The 21,291-nt window shown below is 31.5% G+C and overlaps 1 protein-coding gene across 1 annotated transcript; it reads right to left on the reverse strand.

Annotated features, from left to right (window-relative positions):
• Window positions 1–3,585: 3,585 nt before the first annotated feature.
• Window positions 3,586–17,411, reverse strand: LOC106638974 (neprilysin-2-like). The gene is made up of 11 exons (XM_089598670.1): window positions 17,177–17,411; window positions 14,349–14,497; window positions 12,188–12,274; window positions 10,914–11,159; window positions 10,209–10,417; window positions 9,838–10,014; window positions 8,571–8,914; window positions 7,311–7,461; window positions 6,041–6,332; window positions 5,313–5,563; window positions 3,586–4,938 (listed from the first exon to the last, which is right to left on the reverse strand). The coding sequence occupies exons 1-11, from the start codon at window positions 17,203–17,205 to the stop codon at window positions 4,600–4,602; spliced, it is 2,274 nt and encodes a 757-aa protein (XP_089454796.1). The 5' UTR covers window positions 17,206–17,411; the 3' UTR covers window positions 3,586–4,599.
• Between the last annotated feature and the right edge of the window lie 3,880 nt (window positions 17,412–21,291).

Genomic DNA, 21,291 nt, shown 5'->3' on the forward strand with positions numbered 1-21,291 from the left:
GTAACGATCGAGCAAATCGATATTTATACGTGTATGGGTACGCACGTTGGTGTACGCCGTATGTAACACAAGACAATCCTCACAAAACGCAAACGGACTTGTGATTTATTTATATTGCGCGAAACAATGGGAATACGTCTGCGTATATGTAGCTGCGACGCAAGAACCGAAAATTCTAGCGATATAAGAATTCGATTGTGAGTAATATAAGGGAAGGAATCGCAGTTGGTATACACATGTTTCTGAAAGTACATGCATCTGATATGTCATTGTTTTTCGATGCTTCCGGAGGTGAGATTAACTTTGATTAATTAGATTATTTATTCATTGATCTGAACTACGTTGAGTACAAATATTAAGGTAACGAAATCATTTGTTTGTTGGTTTGTTTAATTGTTTAATAAAAAAAAAAAAAAATGTTTTTATGAACGCCAAAAGTTATTTTGTCAACTTAACAAAGCCTTTAAATATATATTTATATATACATACATGTATAAATATATCCTTGTTATAATGTTTAAATTATATATATTTAGCCACATTATTATCAGTATTTCTTAAATGTTAGGATTTGATTAACATGTAACGTTTGTTTTTGCATAAAAAAAGGAAAAAAAAAACAGATATTAACATACACGTGAAACTGTACTTTTGTTCAAATGGCAGGTACTAACCAAGTGTTATTTTATAATTATGTATGAAGAGAAAAAGATCGTTACGAATTTAATGAAAGGTATTACAGCAGAATCATCGAAAATCAGGTGTATGTACTATCAAAAAGCTGAAACTATGTGCTTGTGTGGAGATTATACGGGCAAAATGTTAAAATCGACAATACCTAACGTAATGTTTAAGCTTAACATAGGCTAAGTACGCTGCAACTGCGATGCGTGCATAAATAATATATTGAAACGATTGTTTGCTCGAGAAAGGGTTCAGCAATTGTTTTTATTCGCATGAACTTCGGGAAAGAGAGAAAAAAAAGTAGAAAAGGATAAACGTGATATTGATAATGAAATTTTGGTACGCCGCACGATTTTGTCATTCGATAAAATTTATAGCAATGACATTTTTTGTGGAAAATAATATGAATATTCGCCATCCGATCGGATAAAGCTTTTGCAATACTTGTGATTCCGTGATAATAGCGCGTTTCGTTACTGCGAAGCTATTTTAGAAGAAAAAAAAATAATAATAAAAAATAATATCAACATTATTGTCAATGGAACATCAAAGAATTTATTGACACGTAAGAAATACGAGATAAATTAGTATCCTCGTCAGCGCGAGGTAAGTCGAAATGATCGAGGGAATTGTACATTATTATTATTGTAGCATACTGTAAGTGATTTGATTGAGGGTAGAATCAAATAAAAATTTTTTAATGGTATTTTAGCTAAATCAACTTGATACAAATATTCAAATATAAAATCGCAAAGCGTGGCCTTTCTTAAAAAAAGACTGTCGTTTGATGTCAAACTCGGTCATTGTCGCAATCTCGAAAAAACGAAAAAAAATTTTTTTTATCACTCATCAAGGGTTTATATTTCAAATGGAAAAAAAATTCTTAAAAACTTTTATTGATTCTTATTAAGTAATTTATTATCTATTTTAATAAAGTGTACGAAACGTTATTGAAAATCATTCAATGAAGTCGTGTAAGATGGATTATGCAAAAAAAAAAAAAAAAAAAAAAAAAAAAACTGATCTGTACGAAAATACATTTAGTGGAGTCAATCTGCAAAAGTATTTTATCATTTTAAGACGCTAAATCTGCGTGAGCAATAAAACACACGATAAAATACGCGCGTAGATTTTTTAAATGTCCAACCAGAGATTGCGAGTCATTGTTGTATACACTTTTTCTAAAAAATCTACGCTACCACTTTTGCCTAAATATATTCATATACATCTACAATTGCTTTAGAGAGGCATTTTACACCGAAACTTTGTCGTAATCTATCACGCCTTGTACCGCGGGTTGTTTTTACATGCAATTTTTGTAATTTTGCACTTTATAACAAATGTTGAGCACTTTTTTCTCAATGAAAATATTGTGCGATCGACCATATAAAGTACTGATCTATACAGTTGGCGTGTTTTTTTTTTTTTTTTTTAAACATTTATCGTATTGTTGTACACAATTGTAAAAAAGCAAATTATATGAGCCTAGTTTCTTAGTATATAAAATTATTGAAAGTTTGTTGAATGCATATAACATAAATTAAGGCTAACAAATTTTTTTTTTAAGCAGATACACCTTCACTGCATTGTACAATAGTGATATATCTACATGTGCTTTTTTTGTATTATATAGCGTTTAAAATGTGAATGAGCGGAATACGATACAAGTCAAGAGGACGCACTTTTTGATGTATCGTTTTTTTCCAGTTTTCTCTTGTTATTTTCAGTTTATCGTGCGAAATTTAAATATCTGCAAGCAAAATAAGAGAAAGGGAGAAGCGGTAACTTGCCAAACCTTATAATAAATATACGAAAGAAAAAGGAAGAAAACCCATGTACTTGAATAGCTTTCCTTTTTTTTTCTCATCGACATCGTCGCGTGTCGCTCAAGCCAAATACGAGGCATTTATTATGTAGTATCGCAAAGTTCAGTGCGATACGAACTTGTATATGCGAAAGGAGAGAAAAAACAATCGCTGCCGTTCCTTTTTTCTCACAGATGCGATTTTGAAAGATCGACATTTGTCAAGTCTTGAGCAAATAAGTCACGCCTTTTTATATTAGCAGGTGTGTGCTTATTTGAGAAAAAATTGAACTGCAACGCGCCTCACAAATGAGAAGAAAAAAAATATTGTCAAATAAGCTGTTATGATTCATCTCTTCGATCATAGTTATAATTAAAGGATCGCATAAACATACGTATAAATATATACACACACAGACACACATCTATAAACAAATTTATATATGTATGTACCATAATAAACTGCGAGTGATGGCAATATATCTACATCAGGGGGACTGAGGACTCTAGTCTCCGAATTTATTTCCTACTTTATTTTGTACTTGTAACTATGAACAATAATGAAATTGAAAAAATTTTTGAACATGCGTTTTGTGCTTTTATTTATTTTTACCAACCTTACCTCTTTTCCGCCATTAAACTTTCGATAATCGGATATATGTATATCTGCAATTATTATATTATCATATATTAATATTAACTTTTAGACGTACTTTATTATTTGAAAGTAAAAATATTTTTTCTACCTTATAACTTTTGCTCTTATTAGTTTTAAAGCTGTAACAGGCTGTAAAAATTCACAAAATTTATCCTCATCTTAAATATTTATCGACCCACTTCCATCTTATTCTTTTTTGATACTATTAAGATGATTTTATTTTGGTGCCTATAGTGAGATTTTTTTCTATTATTAAATAGTAAATTGTACAAGTCTTGACTATGATAAAAACTTTTTTTTTTTTTTTTTTTTAAGAGTTTTACAAATTAATTGATTTTAACGTAAAAAAATTGTGTAATTTGTTAGGTCCAAAAAATAAATACATGATTTTTTATTTTGTTATTTACAAATAATTTGATAGTAATACAGCCAAATGATTCTTGTAATTTTTTTATTTTTGGTGCTAATATAGTACACTACATACAGGTATAAAACTTTTGATCTTCTAAAATTTTTGTTCAACCATTTCTCAAAAATGTTTTCTATTTATTTACAAAGAACATATATAAAACATGTATAATTATTTATTTATAATTTGCATAAATTTTTTTTTGGTCATTAGTAATAATACGATTAAGTGGTTCTTGTTCACATTTTACATATAGTAAAAATATTTCGCACGAGTGTTTATTATTTTCAGCACGAAATACTAAAATTATAATATACAAACAATACTCATAATACATTTTTTATTACACAGACATGCTTAGTTTTTTAAGTCTAAAAATGTCTTGAACATATGACTGTACACATTTTTTAATAAACCTTCTATTGCCTAACTAGCCAATGCACAATTTAAATTTTATAAGCAGGTATTCTTTTATAAAAAATTTTTTCCAGGAATGTAGATGATTGATTATTACTATAATAAAAAATGTGATGATTCCTTAATCGTTATCATCGACATTATTTATTTTATTGTAATTATAAGTTACTTAAAACTAGTTTAAATTTTTTACAAACACGATAGTTAGCTAAGGACATGATAAATTTGATACTGCTAACATGACACATTCAAACTTGACTCTCAAACTCTCAAAATCACTTTCATCATCAAAATACTGTTAATTCATTTATTATAGTATGCAATCCAAAAACGAAACCCTGAAAAGTATATTATCCTGTTTTTTTATGTACTCACAAACTATTTTATTTTGCAATTCAGATCACTTTAGATTAAATAGGTTACACAAATGCTCAAGAAAATAATTTATAAAATTAAAAAGAAAAATATACGAATACACCCATAAAATACTCTACATAAACATAACCATTTCGAAAGCAATAACAAATAATGGGAAACAAAATCATTCATCTGACACAAAAATATACACACATTGCTCCAACTGTCAACAATAACAACAACAACAACAACAACATAAACTCCTCAATTTCACCAAATCGAGCACTTCTTTTCGGGATTCATTCTTGAGCCCAGGGGACACTTGAAATCCTTGGCGAACTCGGGCATGTTGGACATGGACCCGAGAACCCGAAACTCGCCGGGACTGTGCTCGTCCGAAATGATGTCGAGTTTGAGCGCCTCACTGCGTTGCTTCGTGCACCAAACAGTTGCCGCACTTATCCAGAACATCTGCTGGGGCGTGTACTCAAGACCCGGAAGTTGAGCCTCGGGACCATTGCGTCGCACCCACTCGTCGTAGGCCAGGTAGGCTTCCTTTATACCACCGTTATCCGCGATGTTTTCCCCCTGGGTGTTTACTCCATTAATCTGAATGGAAAAAATGTTTTTTTTTTTTTTTTTTTTTTTTTTTTTTTTTACTTATAATAACGGTAATTTAGCAATAATAATGCATTTAAGTTTATTATACAAATTAATGGCTAACACTGTGTTTAACAACTCTAGGGTAGGTTTTAATACATTTTTTCAAATAGTATAGCCAATTGAGTATTATATAATGAAACGATTAAATGTTTTCTTGATTGCTGTAAATCACTACTTACGACGAATCAGTTAAAAAACATATTGTGGCAACAATAAACATTTATAGAGCAAAGGTTATCTACTAACAGTTATATATTTGTAAAATCTGAGTGGTAAAAATATACTTGGCGACTACAGGGAATAAAGCTAATAAAACTTACGCTAAGGTCAACTTCACTGGCTGTATAGTTTGCGTACTGATTAATAATGCATTGGGCCTTCTGGAGGAACTTTTTTTTCGTTTCCTCTTTCCACCACTCGATGAGATTGCCATTTTTATCGTACTGCCGGCCCTGATCGTCGAAGCCGTGGGTGATCTCATGGCCCATCACGAAACCGATCGCACCGTAGTTCATGTACTGTGGTCTGTCTTTGTTGAAGAACTCGCCTTGGAGGATACCGGCTGGAAACTCTGTGAATCAATCTGATTTATATATTTTGCTACATTGATTGAATCTACGATTGTTGATTTTTATCAGACACATGTACACCCCCTGCCATTAATCAAATAAAATGAAGAATTTCGTTCATCACGTTGGGTCCATTTATTTGAATTTCTGGGATCTCATTGAAAATTCATGATTTATGATCTCAAAATAACCTTGATGCAATTAGATAACAACAAAAATGCATCTTTCTGATGACTAGTATTTTCTTTGTTTTATAATTTTTATGATTTAGACGGTATTTATCATTTTACATTCCGCAGAAAAGTATACATCTAAGAAGCATATTCAATTTGGGTACGGAACATTAAATTTCCTAACCCATTTTGTGTTTAGACATTCATCAATAAAATGGAATTTGCAATACGTAAGCAGCCAGCCCCAAAAAGTTTTCCAAGTTTCCTAAACTAGATACAAAAATCTCCCCTGGAAAAAAAACTCACGCATGCTATTGTCATTCGGTGAGTAGTACGCGTTGACAACAGCCGCGTCGCCGTACATGACCCAATCGCTTTTGTTCACTGGTAGTCTGAGCTGTTCGATGGACCGCGCGTAAGAGAACAGAGTGAGATTCAATACACTGTCGAAATAATGTCCCGGTGATATGTCCAGCGCCTTATAGTAGTGCTCGAGTTTTTTGTCGTCCAGCAACTCGTCCGGGTAAGCTATGAAACTGTTCATCGCGTCTATCTTGTCAAGAGCAGCTGCTCGCGTCTTCTCGTCCATCCAGTCGACCTGTACACACATAAATATATATTCTGAATTTATTTATTTATTTTTTTCATCAAGTTAGTGAACAATGTAATTAAAGTTTTTATCTCTACATGAAATGTTTCATAAACACTCGGGTAATTTATCACCAGATTCAATTATTGATTAAAAAAATTTTTTCTAACTCTTTGTTGTACGATAAAATTAATTGCTCTCGATTCAAATGAATCATTGACACAATCGATAGCTATCACACACGCTATTAAAGTTATTATTCTCTGTTTGTTGAAACATTATCATAGTGAATTTCTGAATAAGAATTAGCAGTTTTTTAAATCATCACTATAGGACAAAAATTACTGATTCGAGTACTGTAACAGAGTATTATGGTAACTAACAATTTGATAATACTCCAGTCAGTAAGAAAAAAAATTGTAATGAGAACATTTAGAGTAAAGAATGAATTATTGAATTATTGTTTCGTTGGAAAAAATTTGGACTGATAAATTTGTAATTTTTTATTATTAATGTAAATTGAGAGCGTAAGTATAAGCTTTTGTAGATTTTTTAATTAATTAGAACTATCACTTTTACTTGGCATCTTTGTCAATGATATCCATGAAAGCACTTTCTTATAAAATTTATGCATTTGAGCCTGAATATCAAACTTGACTATCAGCTAAATTTTACGGACCATTTTTTTCAAGAGGTAGGAAATAAAATGTTTGTATGCCATTTACAAAAAAATAACCCTTACAATTTTTTAAATAAAAAATTCTATTTCGTTGAGTAAGTGCGAGTAAAAGACTATTGGCCACAACAATCGTGCTTAAGCTCACGACAATTTGCGAAATTCACGAAAACAACGATCATTGGGCAATGAGGATTTGCAGCGACGGAAAATTATAGATTGCAGCGCACAGCTCCATTCCGTCACAATGACAAATGGAAATATTAATGCAAGGGTCGAGGCACAGGTGGGTACATGTAACGCACACTGACCTTCTCGATGATCTTGCGGAACTCCTTGCGTATATCCGCAACCATCTCAACGACGTTGTTCTTGGCTTCCTCGTCAAAGTACTTCCTTACATAGAGTGCGCCGATGCTCAGTGACATGGTGCTCGAGACTACGCCCACGCACTCTTGCCACCTAAAGCCGTGGTTCATATTTTTTTAACAGTTAAATACTAATGTTAAAAAAAAAATTTCATTTCTATTAAATTCACTTGTATTTCAGATGGTACCAAAATTATTTAAAGTAAGAATTACATAATTTTTATTCAAAAAATTACCAAAGGCGTTTGATTTGCAATATTTCTAACGTCTTCTGGAGGACAAAAAATTTCATTGTTTTATTTTACATACAATTTACTATACATTTAAATATACCATAAATTATTTTGAATATGTATACTATAAAATACATTTTTACCGGATTAAAATTTTAAAATTAATGCTCGATTTATTTAATTTTTGATCAATTTATTTGAATTGGTTTCGTGAATAATAAATTGATGGAAAAATTAATTTTAATTGTCTTTGTACTATACCAAAGTATTTATTATAAATCTTCATAAAAATTTTAAAAACCATTGTATTTTAAATGTATTTAAAACAAGAAAAATGAGCAAAGCGTTTTGTTTTTAGTATGCTTTATCTCAAGTACTTCAAATAATTAAAAAGAAAAAGGAAATTCTTTAGTTATAACTAACAATTGCCGGTATTATATGAATAAACAGATGCATGTATGCGTTTATTAGAGTTAAAATTAATTTAAGCACGTTAGCGTCAGTGTTGATTGCATGTCTGGAGTGTCACGTGTACTTAGAAGCTAAGAAATGGTGCAAGAAGAGCGTGAGAAAGGAGAGTTTGTTCATGCTGTATTACGTGAATTGTTTTGGATGAATACTCGTAAGACAATTGGTGTAATTTTAAAGAAATTTTAAAGAATTTTCTTAAATCAAATGTTATTTTTTCTCTAGTTTCTATGCTTTACAGCTCAATTGTTTGTATTCGTTTAACCATTAATTTTTTGCTTTTAAAATTTTTCAACAAAACGCACACATACAACACCTTATGACAAAAATTAAATAAAAATCCTATAACTACAAACATTCGAAACAAAGCATTAATCAGCACGACTAGACAGCGTTGCTCTGTATGTGTGGTGTATATTCCGGTTATCCCGACCAAGTTATTTTGGGAATCCATTTGTAAAAAAAAAAAAAAAAAAAAAAAAAAAAAAAACAACCCACTCACCTAGGCTCGCGCTCGGTCTCGCCGGTGATTTCGCTCCAGTACTCAAGCTGCCGCTTCCTGATGTCATCGTCGAGGTAATCCACCGAGTCCCGGACGACTCTCCAGACGGCGTAGTTGGCCAGGACGCGCTTGGGGGTAACGCGCAGCAACTGTTCCAGGGCCGAAACGAAGCTGGGCTCGTCGACGTTGACCACCTCGTTGTCGTCGATCTCGAGCACGGGATCCAGCAGCTCGTTCATGTATTCGAGCCACGGGATGCTGGGGTAGGCTGCGGTGAGCTCTGCTACCGTCATTGGGTTGTTGAGGGTTGTGGCGTTGCGACGCTTTTCGCTCGGCAGTGAAATCTGCCGAGAAATTTGCAAATTATGTCACGAGCTCAAAGGATTTTTTTTTTTTTTTTCTTAATTTTTATTTAACAAACCGGTTTTTTTTATCTTCATCAAAACGGTTACACCATCAAAGGTATCATTTTTAAGATATTTTATAAACATTGTTTCATCAATCCAATAAAGAGCTGTAATCGCTTAGTTTCATTTTTTATTAAATTGTTTAAGTATTTTCAAGGCTATCCACACATTTTTATTTATTTATTTTTTCTACCGAGTTAATAGGCTGGAAACTCATTTATCATGAATTCTGGATGTTTTTTCAATCATCGTGCCTCTAATTACACTTTTGACTGAAATTTCGTAATTGTTTCATTATTTTTCACGTTCTGCGCTTTGACTTGCTCGTCTGTCGTATATTATTTAGCGTAAAATTTGCTAGTCATCAGTTAAGCCAGGAATTTAAAAGGAGTATGCATTATGTACACATGATATCAGATTTTGCTCTACGCACGTTTTGCTCTTCACATTTTACTGTTACGTAAAATTGTAATTCAGTGGTTTAAGAAAAAAAATAATCGCTCGTTCACAATGACTCAATGTACAATTTAAATCTAAAAATTGACAATTATTTTGGTTATCAGTTATAAGTAATTGTTAATATATTGAAACGTATGCATAATAACTTTGTCGTGAAATTTTTATAACGATCACAAAATATCGAAAAATTTATATTTCTTCAGTAAACATTACAGTTTACGTTTGCAACGATGCAACAATTTATAAATAACGAAATTAATTATTATATTTAACAAATAGTGAGACCATCACCATGACTATTATTATATTATTGTTACCACCATCTAATTATTGAGTAGAAAAAATTTTTTCCATCAACGCGTAATTGAAAAAATTGTATACAAATGTAGACAGAGACTTACGTTGGCAAGAGTAATTTCAAAAGTCAGCGACTCCCGGAGCTCCTCAATTGCGCGATCCCTGTTTGCACCGAGTAAAATGGCGATGTCGACCATGTAACGGTAGTAAGCACTCACAACTTCGTTCTGCGGTCCTTTGGCAAGGTATTCGCGTGGCAGCGACAGCCAAGCTTGATCCAACTGCAGGAGACAATGTTTTTTTTTTTTTTTTTTTTAATTGCATTAAACGCGCAACTTCTTCAGTTGACGATTACACTTTCTCTTTATTTTAGACAATTATTTGTCACTTCTTACGGTTGCGTGCAGATGAAAAGCATTTTCTTTTACTACGAAAATGTATGCAAGTGAGTGTATTATACTGTGACGAGCCTTACACTGATCATTCGCCGGGAGCTATTTTTCTGATCTATGTCGATGTCGAAGCTGATAAAGTGATCCACTGAGAAGCCAAGCCTACGGTTCCGGTATACCGATGTTTTCCAATCGTACGCGTCGTCGTCGTAGTCTTCCAAAAGTACCGGCCAGCCGCCAAGCCTGTCGATTATTTTAAACAGCGGCTGTAGGCCTTGCTCCTCGACTAGAGCTGAAATTCACTTGGTAAAATAATTAAGTGATTTTTAATTTAATCAAGTGTACGTGAGGCATTTTACCAAAAATATTCATCAGGAAATACCTGATAATCGACAAATTTAGGGACAATCGTTTTTTATGGATTTTTTTAACTGATTGAAGTTAAACTTTTTCCCGAAAATGTAAAGCATTATTTTTTACATGAGAATTTTTTTTTCAGCACTATTTTTAATATAATACCCAATCAAAATTTTTTCGGCTAAAAGTATTGCTATGTATTTTAAGAGAACATAGTTTATTGTAAAGTATAATAAACCACAAAAACCTTTTTTGTTTATTTATTAGGACTTTTCTCTAAATTTTTTCCTTTATAAAGTTGGACGAGTATAAGATTGATTGGAAAATATTTTACATAAATATTTAATAATTGAGAAATGAAGCAAATTCTATCTTTTTTTCTAAATAAATATTTGAAAAAGATGTTGATTTTTTTTTTATAAATCGCTTACTTTTGTCCATGCAGTTCTGATAAAGGATCTTCATGAGCTTGAAGGGTCTGCTTTCGTTCTCCTGGATGCTCTCCTCGATGCTGGCCCTGACCTCCATCTGCAGATCGTCGTCTATCATACTGAAAGTGTCGACGCTCGTTTGGTCGTCGGGTATAATCGTGTTTTTCATGAAACCACCGCAGGCGAACTCGTAAAAGTTGTCGCACGGGTCGACATCCGGATCCATGTTGCCCAGAATCACCGATGCTATTTAGTTGCATACGTAGCGTAAGAAATCGACGGATAAATTAATCGTTCGCTGTGAATCCAAGTGTTTTGAAACTAAAAATCCTTGAGGTAGTTGTATCGTACAAATTTGGAATTGTCAGGAAAAAAATTATGTCTTATTCAAATAAAAGGCAATTATGATTTTAAATGTTTATTAAATTTTTTTTTTTCAAATTTATGAATAATTCATTTAATATGTTATATGTAATAATATAATTAATTTATTAATAATCCTCCGATTAAATGGAATGAAAAATTTCCAATAACGAACCTATTTCAATAACCTTGGGCTAATTTTGCTTCCAAAATAAATAGCTACCAATTTAGCAGTTTCAATTTTACAAAAAATTGTTATATTTATTGTAGAAAATGCTCAATTTTTTTTAATGAAAAAAATGTTATAAGCCAAATATTAAAAAAAATTCCTAATTCATCTCATAAATATAAGACTAACATGTATAAAAATTAAATTGCCCATATTTTCTATTTGATCAAGGAATACAACGTTTTTTTGAAACTTTTTATTGCTACGATACGACTACCGTGTCTGTTTGTGTATGTTAATATTTTAAAATAAAATGCTGAACTATTTAAAATCAATTGTTTAAGCCTTAGAAAAAGAAACAAAAACATGATTGAATAAGTGTTTAAAATTTGTGACAAAAATTTGAGTACTCCAGTCAATGACATAAATTTACATGATTACCTACTGGTGTTTAATGTTTTTAGTGATTTACGGAAAAGAAAATGTGGTGTCAAGCTCATAAGGTATTTGATACTCTAATTTTTTTTTTTTTTGCACTGACGTGAAATTTGTGGCTTCATGAGAAAAGCGTCTGTGATGATGATAAGCATTACCGCGGGTAGGTGCAATTCTGTGGCGGAGATAATTTTCGAGGTCGGTCATTCTCGCGAATTTGCGGCGCGAGAGCTACTCTCGTGTGTGTTTTTTTTTTTTTTTTTATTATAGTGCGAGATGATAAAAGCTGTCAGAAAAAGGAACTCACCTGTGTGGACGCAATCGGGTGACACGCAAATCAGATCTTTGCCAACTAATTTCGATCCCTTGACTCCTCTGTATTTCGTGCCATTTACTGGAAAAAAAAGTTGATATAATCATGACTTAATTTCTTTGAGGCTCATTAGTGATAATTTATTTGTTGTCTAGAAATACAAATTTAGATTAGCTAATTTTGGCATTGTTATTTTAAAAACTTTTATTTTATCTTTTTCACGTTGTTATTTAGCTAATTAGAATGTTGAGGAAAATTCTAAATAACTTTGAATTTCGTTAACTTAATGAGAAACACGAAGTTTGAAAATACATTTTCTGTGTCAAGCTACGCAGAATATAAATCGCTGTCTCATTAAAAAAGTAACAATATATACTATTTTCTTTTTTTTTTTTTTAACTACGTAAACATTATTGACAAAGAAAACGTTTTCCATGTTAGATCTGAAAAAATATGTTTGTCTCTGATATGTAAATTCCTTAAAATTATTTTTTTCTGTTATATTGTTCTAATACCTTAAGAAATAAAAAACCACCACCCTAGTGGTAGAGACTCTCACAAGTTCTTATCTTTGAACGATATCTTTTATATCTCTTATCATAATTGAAAAAAAGCCAATTTTCTACTTATTTTTTCATATCTGTTGTTTAGCAGAGCTAGTAATATTTAAAATTACCCAACGGTCGAATCAAAGCGTCAAAAAAATTTAATTCCCTAAATAATAGTTGTTACAATTATTTTTCAAATGTATACTTGTAAAAGTTGCAAAACAACGGAAAGCTCGATCGACAAACTCAGCAAAACAATACATTAACATGTATGTAAGTATGGACTGGTACGTAACCCATCCACTTGTCGAACATGTGTTGACACATACATCATGCCACTCCGTAAGTATGCCCCGCCTCTTTACCCAATCTACCTTTCCGGTATACAGCAAAGGTAAAATTTTTATACATCAAAAAAAAAAAAAAAAAAAAAAATAGAGGAAGAAGATATCGCGATGCAAGTTTGTGGATTACGCAAGTATTGAGAGCGCACGTGCAATTTTCAGTAAGAGCTAGCTGCACGGCACACGAGTCGAGTGTACAAGGTATGTAATGAGACGCGCCGGCTTTATATACCGCATCCATACACACACACACACTCGTCTGGTTGACAAAGTTACAGCTCTTTTCCGCGCAATCGTCCGGCCGAGACGAGACTCTACAATCGAGTAATGTTTTTTTTTTTTTTTTTTTTTTTTTTTTTTTTTTTTTTTTTTTTTTTTTTTTTTTTTTTTTTTCAGGATCGACCAACTTGGTTTTACAGCACGTACTGTAATTTTTCGAGATAATAAAACACTCTCAAAGTTCACCTTGCCATGAGGCGTTTCGCTGGGATTCGCTGGAATAGTAACATGGGACGAAGCGGATAATTTATTATACAATGTTAAGTATGGACGTTATGATATAGGATATAGGAAGGAAGTATCGCGTTTATTATTGTTATTTTTTTTTTTAAATAGTATTTTTTCTTACCAAGTTTAAAAAAAAAAGTGGCTCAGGGATCTATGGGTTGGCGTTTGTTATTGGACGCTCATTGGATAGTTCATTTTATCTTTGTCGCCTTGAGTGTCCTTTTATTACACCCGTGAACAAAAAAAGTACATGCATTTGCCGAGCGATTCGCCTTCCGCTGTAACAAGTTGGTATACGTTCTTTTTTTTTGTTTGCGGTAATTTCAGGCACTGGCCTTTATAAATGGCACAATAAACCTTGCGAGATCGTTTCCGCCACTGAGGGAAAAAAAAAGAATTCAATCATCATCGAAATTGCATCCATCCTTTAATTGACGTATAATCAAACAGGAGTGTATGTCGCACTAGAATTAGTAAATTAAACGGACGTAACGCGAGAAGAGCTCAAGAATTCGACAAAACTGTATACTCAATAATACCTCTAGTACACAACCCATGTGGTTTCAGACATAAAGTTAAATATATTTGTACATTATGTACTATCACATGTGTCTACGTACAACTTTCTACACTTGCTTGAAATTCTCGTTTCACAGTCACCTATTACGTATTATATTTTTTTTCGTAATCAAACATATTACGTACATTTTCTAAAAATAAAAGTTGATGAAAAGAGAAAATCGTCGTGAGACTTACGTTCGAGCAGCTGTCGATCGCAGCTGCGATATTTCGTGGCAACGACTTCGATGCCGACAAACAGACCGACGGTCACCAGTAGACAGCAGACCGACATGACCAACAAGCCTCGCTCCAAGGCCGTGCGACTTTTCCACCAGTTTGTGTTTCTGCAATGTTGTATGAAAAAAAAAAAAAAAATTTGGTGAACGATTTGTTGGTCTATACTCATTTTTATTATGTTTTATAATAGAAAACGTAGGATTATTGAGACTTTACACTTCCGTAGTTTTGACATTTGGTGAGCTTCGTTTGTGATCAGAGTGCCAGAGATTCATAAATATTTTTCAACACTTAAACTTTTGTTCGATTGGAGTTCTACTCAGTCATTTAAGTACTGTATTTAAAGTAAAATACACTATTTATATAGTGTTTGGAGAGAAGTGTTTAAATATAATTCAAGTTAAAAAAAAAAAAAAAATTTAAAAATGTAATTTTTAAAAACAGTACTCAGAACTTTGTTTAACACTTTATTGTAAGCCCAATATTTTTTAATGAAAATAAAAAATCAAAAAGAATACTTGAATATAATTGTACTTGATTGAGTTACTTGAAATATAAGCAAACACAAAGATAATATTTAAAAAAATGTTTATTGCCATACTGTAATTTTCTAGACTTTTTCCCGATCCAAAGATTTTCTAGAAATAGATTTGATTACATTCGTGCTAACATGAACTCCTTTTTGTTCTTTTATGCACATACAGGCTTGTTGTAGTGTTGCTTTAAAAGTCGTGTCTTGCCAAACACAAAAGTGTTTCAATAATTTAATCGAATTTTATTTATTGCATCTGATCAAAGTTTTGAATCCATCTGTTTATTAATACATTTGTTAATAATAATTTATTTTAAATACTTGATTCAATTGAATACTTGATGCACTTCTATTTGAAGTTATATTTTAAATGCAATTATCAATTATAAACAAATATAATATATTTCGAAGAATGTAAAAAAATACAATCTCAATGTTTTTTTGTATTTATAATTTTTTATTTTATTTGTTGCAATAACAATAGAGTTAAAAAATTAATTAAACTGATTTAATCTGCAGGGTGTCCACAAAATTTTACTTCCAAAGTACTTTTATTATTTAAATGACCTGAAATATTTGCAATTGATAATTACGGCTTTGCTCACCTCCTGATGCTGCACCACCCCTCGTATGAGATCACGTCTAATTAGTGTCGTCAGGTCTCTATTTTTCCTGCTTTATATGACTTCTGCGCATTGTCATATCGGCTTAATAACCCAAAGCGTTTTTTTTTTCATATGATCGTTCAAATATTTTCTTACACTTGGACCTTAAACCACTATATTTTTTTGCTCCCTCCTATTTTCATGTTAGTTTAAGGGAAAAAAACCCACAGAATTAACATAAGATCATAAATATTAAGGCTATTTATTTTAGTAGTCTTCGGCGGGAATTCACGTGCCCCCATAAATATCTGTCTACGTAACAGCTCGTCTATTAAATAATAAAAAACTCTACGTTTCATTCCAAGAGCTCCGTCAGCCAGATAATTTACTGTTCATTTTTCTGCTCCATCCATGAGAGTTATATTACAGTAAACAATAGAATAAACGAGATAGTATTTTTTTGTTTAATTTTGTAATCGAAACATCAAATCATAGTCATTTATTTAATATAAAACTTTACTGTTTTAATATTATACAAACCTTATAACGAACCAGATTTAATTAAAATATAAATAATAATGAAAAACTATAAACATATAACGATATTTTTGTTAATTGTAAATTAAAATTGATCATAGTACTTAATTAAAATTAAATTCCACCAAACCTAATAGGCTGAATTAAAAATGGCCAACGCTTGGACATTATTTATCTAGTAACGATGTCTTAATAGCCGCGCTCAACAACACGAAAATTAAGCGATAGCATTATTAAGTAGGTACAAAAGCAGTACAGTAACAATAGGCACAATAGAAAGAGTACGCGCGCTTTCGTGTGGAGGAAGATGCACATTTGATAAAAACAATATTTCACGGAGGAATTTGCACTGTATACGTGCCATGAACTTACTACAAGCTCACACACATCCATACATTTGTATGTACCAATGTGCCTACACAAATGTTTGTGTGTATATTGCCGGTGATAACAAGGGACGCACATACGCGTGCCGATTCATACGTATTATTTTATATAAGTTTGTTCCTTCGATGGATTTGGATTCACGTTGGAACTGCCCTCGCGTTTGTCGGTGATTTTATTAAAGATACGCGTGAGATTGTTTGTGAGATCGGCAAGACGAATTTTTCCTATCAAGAGACAGCTGTAATTTATAAAACTTTAGCCCCATATTTTATAATTATCGAAACGCAACGTTACATTTCGACAACATGAGACGTATGTTTTTTGTTTTTTTTTTTTTTCGTTATTATACTCGTATTTTATACAAACAAGAAAAAAAAAGGATGCTATCATCAAACGCACTAGCGTGTGAGTTTTGGATGCAACTCACGTATTCTGTAAGTATAATATCTACACGACAAAGACCCAAGTTTGGTATTCGCAACAACAATTCAAACTAGTGATTGAACACACAATAATAGTACTGGAGGAGCAAGAGGAAAAGCAAACTAGAAAAAAAAATGAAAGGCCTTTTAAATACGTGATGATAATTATTTTAATACAATAAAAATAATTACAGCATCCAGAAATTAAATATGCGTGTATAGGAATAAAAAAAAAAAAGTCATCCGTGTATTACAAAGCACGTACATTCGCAGAATCTCCACTATGTAGGAATCAATACTAACTTGACGATGATCTGCTCGGTGTTTGTCATCTTTGATGAAAAATTTTGTTTATTTTGTTCACTCACAAAAACAGCGTAAAAAATGTGTATCAATTAAACTTAATAAAACTTTCGGCACCTTTGATGGTGAAAAAAGAAATTTACGACAAAATGAAAGGAGATGAGAGAAAGAGAGATAGAGATGTGAGGAAAAATGCACGCACACGTCAGCGCGAGTGGCACGGTGGCTCGGTCATGACGATCGCGAAACTAATACTGAGCGTCCGCGTGCTTTTCCCACCGGTATTTAAAACCTCTGCTCTCCTCCCTCTCTTTTTCTGCTCCTTTTCGTTGATCATAGGTGTACGTATTTATGAACTGCTCCTTCGTCTATTATGTAAAAGTGCATGGTATTCCATTGTACGTCGTGGTCAAATGATCTTTTTCATTTTTGATTTTTTTCGTGTTCCATATCGTCCTGCGTGACTTAAGAATATTTTTAATTTGCTGCGAATTTTAATTTATGATTCATACGTGAGAGATTTGGAAAGCCTATGTCTTTATCGAATGTAATAGGTAAATCGAGTGTGTGAGAAAACCCTCGAAAATTTTTTGTTTGACAGATCTTAAAACAAAAAAAGAAAAAAGTTTTAATGAATAATTTATGTTTAATTTTTTTTTCAGTGAATTGAATATAACCAGATTCTACTTTTTTAATGTTTTTTGTTTTTTCATGATAACTCTGCTCCGAAAAAATAAATGAAAACGGTAAAGAAAAAAAAATTAAACAAACGAAACAAAATTTTAGACCCTTTTATGTTATATACACAAAAGATGGTCAGTGTCACAAGTTATGAGCATTGAAAGTTCATGAATTAAAAAATTTTGTAGTTTTCGTAGTTTTCCCGGATTGTCATTTTGAACGTACACTATCTTGTCCATCGCTTAAAAAAAGAATCCATGCTTATGCCAAGTGCTTCGTTTTTTTATTTTAAATGCTATGTGCGATATTGTATGACAAAGTCATGATGAAAAAACTTTTGTTGTACGATTTCGTAATTATTTCATTTTTTTACTTATATTTTTTCTTGAACATTTTTAATTGAATACACTTCCTTTTATTTTGGCTTCTATTGTACAGTTAAAATACACAGTGTATTTTTAAGGGTGTGGTCCTTTTTGAGTTCATGAAAAAATGGTACTCAGGTAAAAAAATTTCTATTGAATACTTAAGCTAAAAAAATCAATGAGTTTGTTTAATTATTTGTAGTTGGTATGAGATTATCCACTATGTACGATACCCATAAAGTTGTGATGTGGATTAATTTTGTGTTTTCATAATTTTATATTTATTTCTGTCTGCTTTTGAGTAGTGAGCAAAGTCACGGTATCAATTTTCTTTTCCCTGTATATATCCTCTGGATATAAGTTTTTTAAAATCAATAGTGTTTTTTTAAGTAACAGATTCTCTCATTGATAATTTATTTAAAAAAACATTTTATAAGCCCTGAGGATTAATTTATCAATATTTAAAAGGTTTCTACATTTATGTAAAAAAATGAGTACAACTGATAAATTTATCACTGAAGAAAAAGTTGGATTATAATCGACATACTCTTCTATAGGGAAAAATTATATTTTTTCTAAAGTTACGAGTGTATTATGCCTTTGCTTTAAAAAAATTAACTAAAAACACTGCTGCCGTAAAAAAAATTTATTGGTAAAGTTCAAAATAATTTTCATTGGTTATAGTGCCAAAAATATTTATATTTTTCAAATATCTACGCTTTTTGTGTTCTACATTTCAAATTTCCCAAGAAATGTCAAATGAAAGATTTATACGATACTAAATTATTTTTCAGACGACTAAAAATTAGTTATTTAAAGCGTTAGGAGGGCTTTGTTGAAAAAAATGTATATTATAGCGAAGTGCATTGTTTTTTTTTAGTTTTTTGTTGTTCTTTATGTCCTGAAATGTCGATTTACTTTTTTATAATAATTTGCAAGGAACAGGTTTTCACTTGTTTTTGTACCAATTTTGCATAACTGAATATCTGCATTGCATCTAAAGTAAATCGTATAAAAAGAAATAAAATGCAGTTGTTTATCTAGATTTTTTATATTTTTTAACATCAGCTTTTTATTGTTGTGGCAAAAAATAAATTACTTAATAATTTTTAAATTGTTTTTGCGATCTAAAATGTTTCCATGATTTTACAGAAAAAATGCATGATAAAAATAAGTATTTTAATGAATTTTCCTTTTAACTTAAAAAGCCTACAGCTGGTTTATGAAAAAAATAATCAGAAGTAGTAAAAAATTGTATAGTAGTTAAACTCTGTAATCGAACTATTAAAATTTGTGAAACTGAAACCATTATTTTTTTAATAAAATATATTGAATAAGTCATCGTACTAACAAAGATTATATTTTTATTAGCATGAAAAAAAATTTAGCAGTTTGAAAACTCGTTTTTAATAATACACTTGAGATACCTAGTCTTAAAAGCTTACTGACTTGATTAAATGTGGAAAAAATTAATAACGATTAAAAAAATAATAGCAATAAAAAAAAGAAAATTATAATAATAGTAACAATAATAATAATTATAATAATATTAATAATAAACGAAAAAAACCAAAATTTGTACACTTCTACATTCACAAAGTAGCATATGAATATAAGAAAGTTATTAAAGATTTTTAAAAAAACACCAGTGAATCACTCCAAGAAGCTGCGCTACGGCCATAAAAGGCATCGATTGTCAACGGGAGGTGAAACGTCAACAGATGAAACCGACTAAAGCACAATTACAGTAAACAATTATATCTTACCAAAAGCACTATGCAAATCTGGAGTAAAAAAACACACACATACACACAAAATACTGCCCAGAAAGTACTTTCTATCAGACAACTATCGTAGCTGATGCAGCCGTCACTGGCACTCGTCCATTTCTATCGCTCTATATCTCCTTGCGCTGATGATTCTTATGGTGTTTTTGTCCCTTCCGCCTACGCCGATGGATAAGAAACTGCTCGAGTGCAGTTTCGTCTCGTGAGATGAAGAGGAGAGAAGAGTAGAGGTAAATACAACAAAATGCACCTCTCCGTCGCATGCCCATCTGTTTATGCGTTTTGCTTTATGCTGTATGCACACGAGAAATTTCACGAAAAATTTCATTAGGAATATGACGTTTTGAAAATTTATTGACAAATTTTTTAATCTCGTAAGTCTTTGCAAATTAATTTTTAGTTTACTTTTTCAAGTACGATTACATTTATACTTAATTAGTTGGTACCGTAAATTATTTTGAAATTTTAGGAGCAGATTAGGCAGTGAATCAAAAATAGATTACTTCTTTTCATTATGATTTTTCGCGTAGCAAAAATTAGTTGAAACTACAGTTTATCTTTACAAATATTAAATCTCTTTTTACAAGCATTATATCAAACATATTTAAAATTTTTGTTCTACTTACCTGTTCTGAAAATATCTATGTAAATGACAAAAAAAAGTGTTGTTTGCAAGTATTCAACTTAAAAAAAAATTTTTTTTCTTGTTTTCTTTTTTTTTTTTAAATATTTTTGAATTCATACAAAATTACTACATTGATCATAACTTTTTGAAAAATCTTTCGATTAATGTATAATTAATTGTAAGATAAAAACGTCAATTGACCTGCCAAGTATGACTTATTGCATTAAACAGTCAAACAACATTTGTTGCCAAAATTTTCAAATCGATCTTTCAGGCTGATCTTACTGCATAGGACTGTAATCAAACAGATAAGATCAATACAAAAGGCCAGAAAAATTGTTTGTTTTCAGACTGTAAAACGGATGGGATTTTCGCGGAATCGCTTGTGTACGCATACCATATAAAGAAAATATGTGTGGGCAAGTGCCAGTGGGCAGACATAGGCAGGTCGCGCCTACAGGTCAGTGTACTTACAGCCGTGGGCTCAGCTCTTTGAACTCTCTCTTTCACCCGAGTCGTTGAGAGATTAGGCTACTGTGGAGGCCATTGTATTTACTACTACGTATATCAGGGGAAGGATTTCTTGTACTAGTGAGAAGCCTCGTAGTTACCGATTCAATCAGATTTTCGCAAAATTTTGATTACAGTTTCCATTTT

This window comes from Copidosoma floridanum, unplaced genomic scaffold, assembly GCF_036245765.1.
Source record: "Copidosoma floridanum isolate Cflo_tuat_1 unplaced genomic scaffold, Cflo_Japanese_pri ptg000006l, whole genome shotgun sequence".
NCBI classification, from domain to species: domain Eukaryota; kingdom Metazoa; phylum Arthropoda; class Insecta; order Hymenoptera; family Encyrtidae; genus Copidosoma; species Copidosoma floridanum.

What these genes read in the sequence shown, in the direction of transcription:
- LOC106638974 (XM_089598670.1), bottom strand. Translation starts at nt 17,205, where the DNA reads ATGACAAACACCGAGCAGATCATCGTCAA. An exon ending in TCCGCAAGATCATCGAGAAG is followed by an intron (nt 6,333 to 7,310) that starts GTCAGTGTGCGT and finishes ATGTGTGTACAG; the next exon opens with GTCGACTGGATGGACGAGAA. An exon ending in ACCGAATGACAATAGCATGC is followed by an intron (nt 5,564 to 6,040) that starts GTGAGTTTTTTT and finishes ATTGATTCACAG; the next exon opens with AGTTTCCAGCCGGTATCCTC.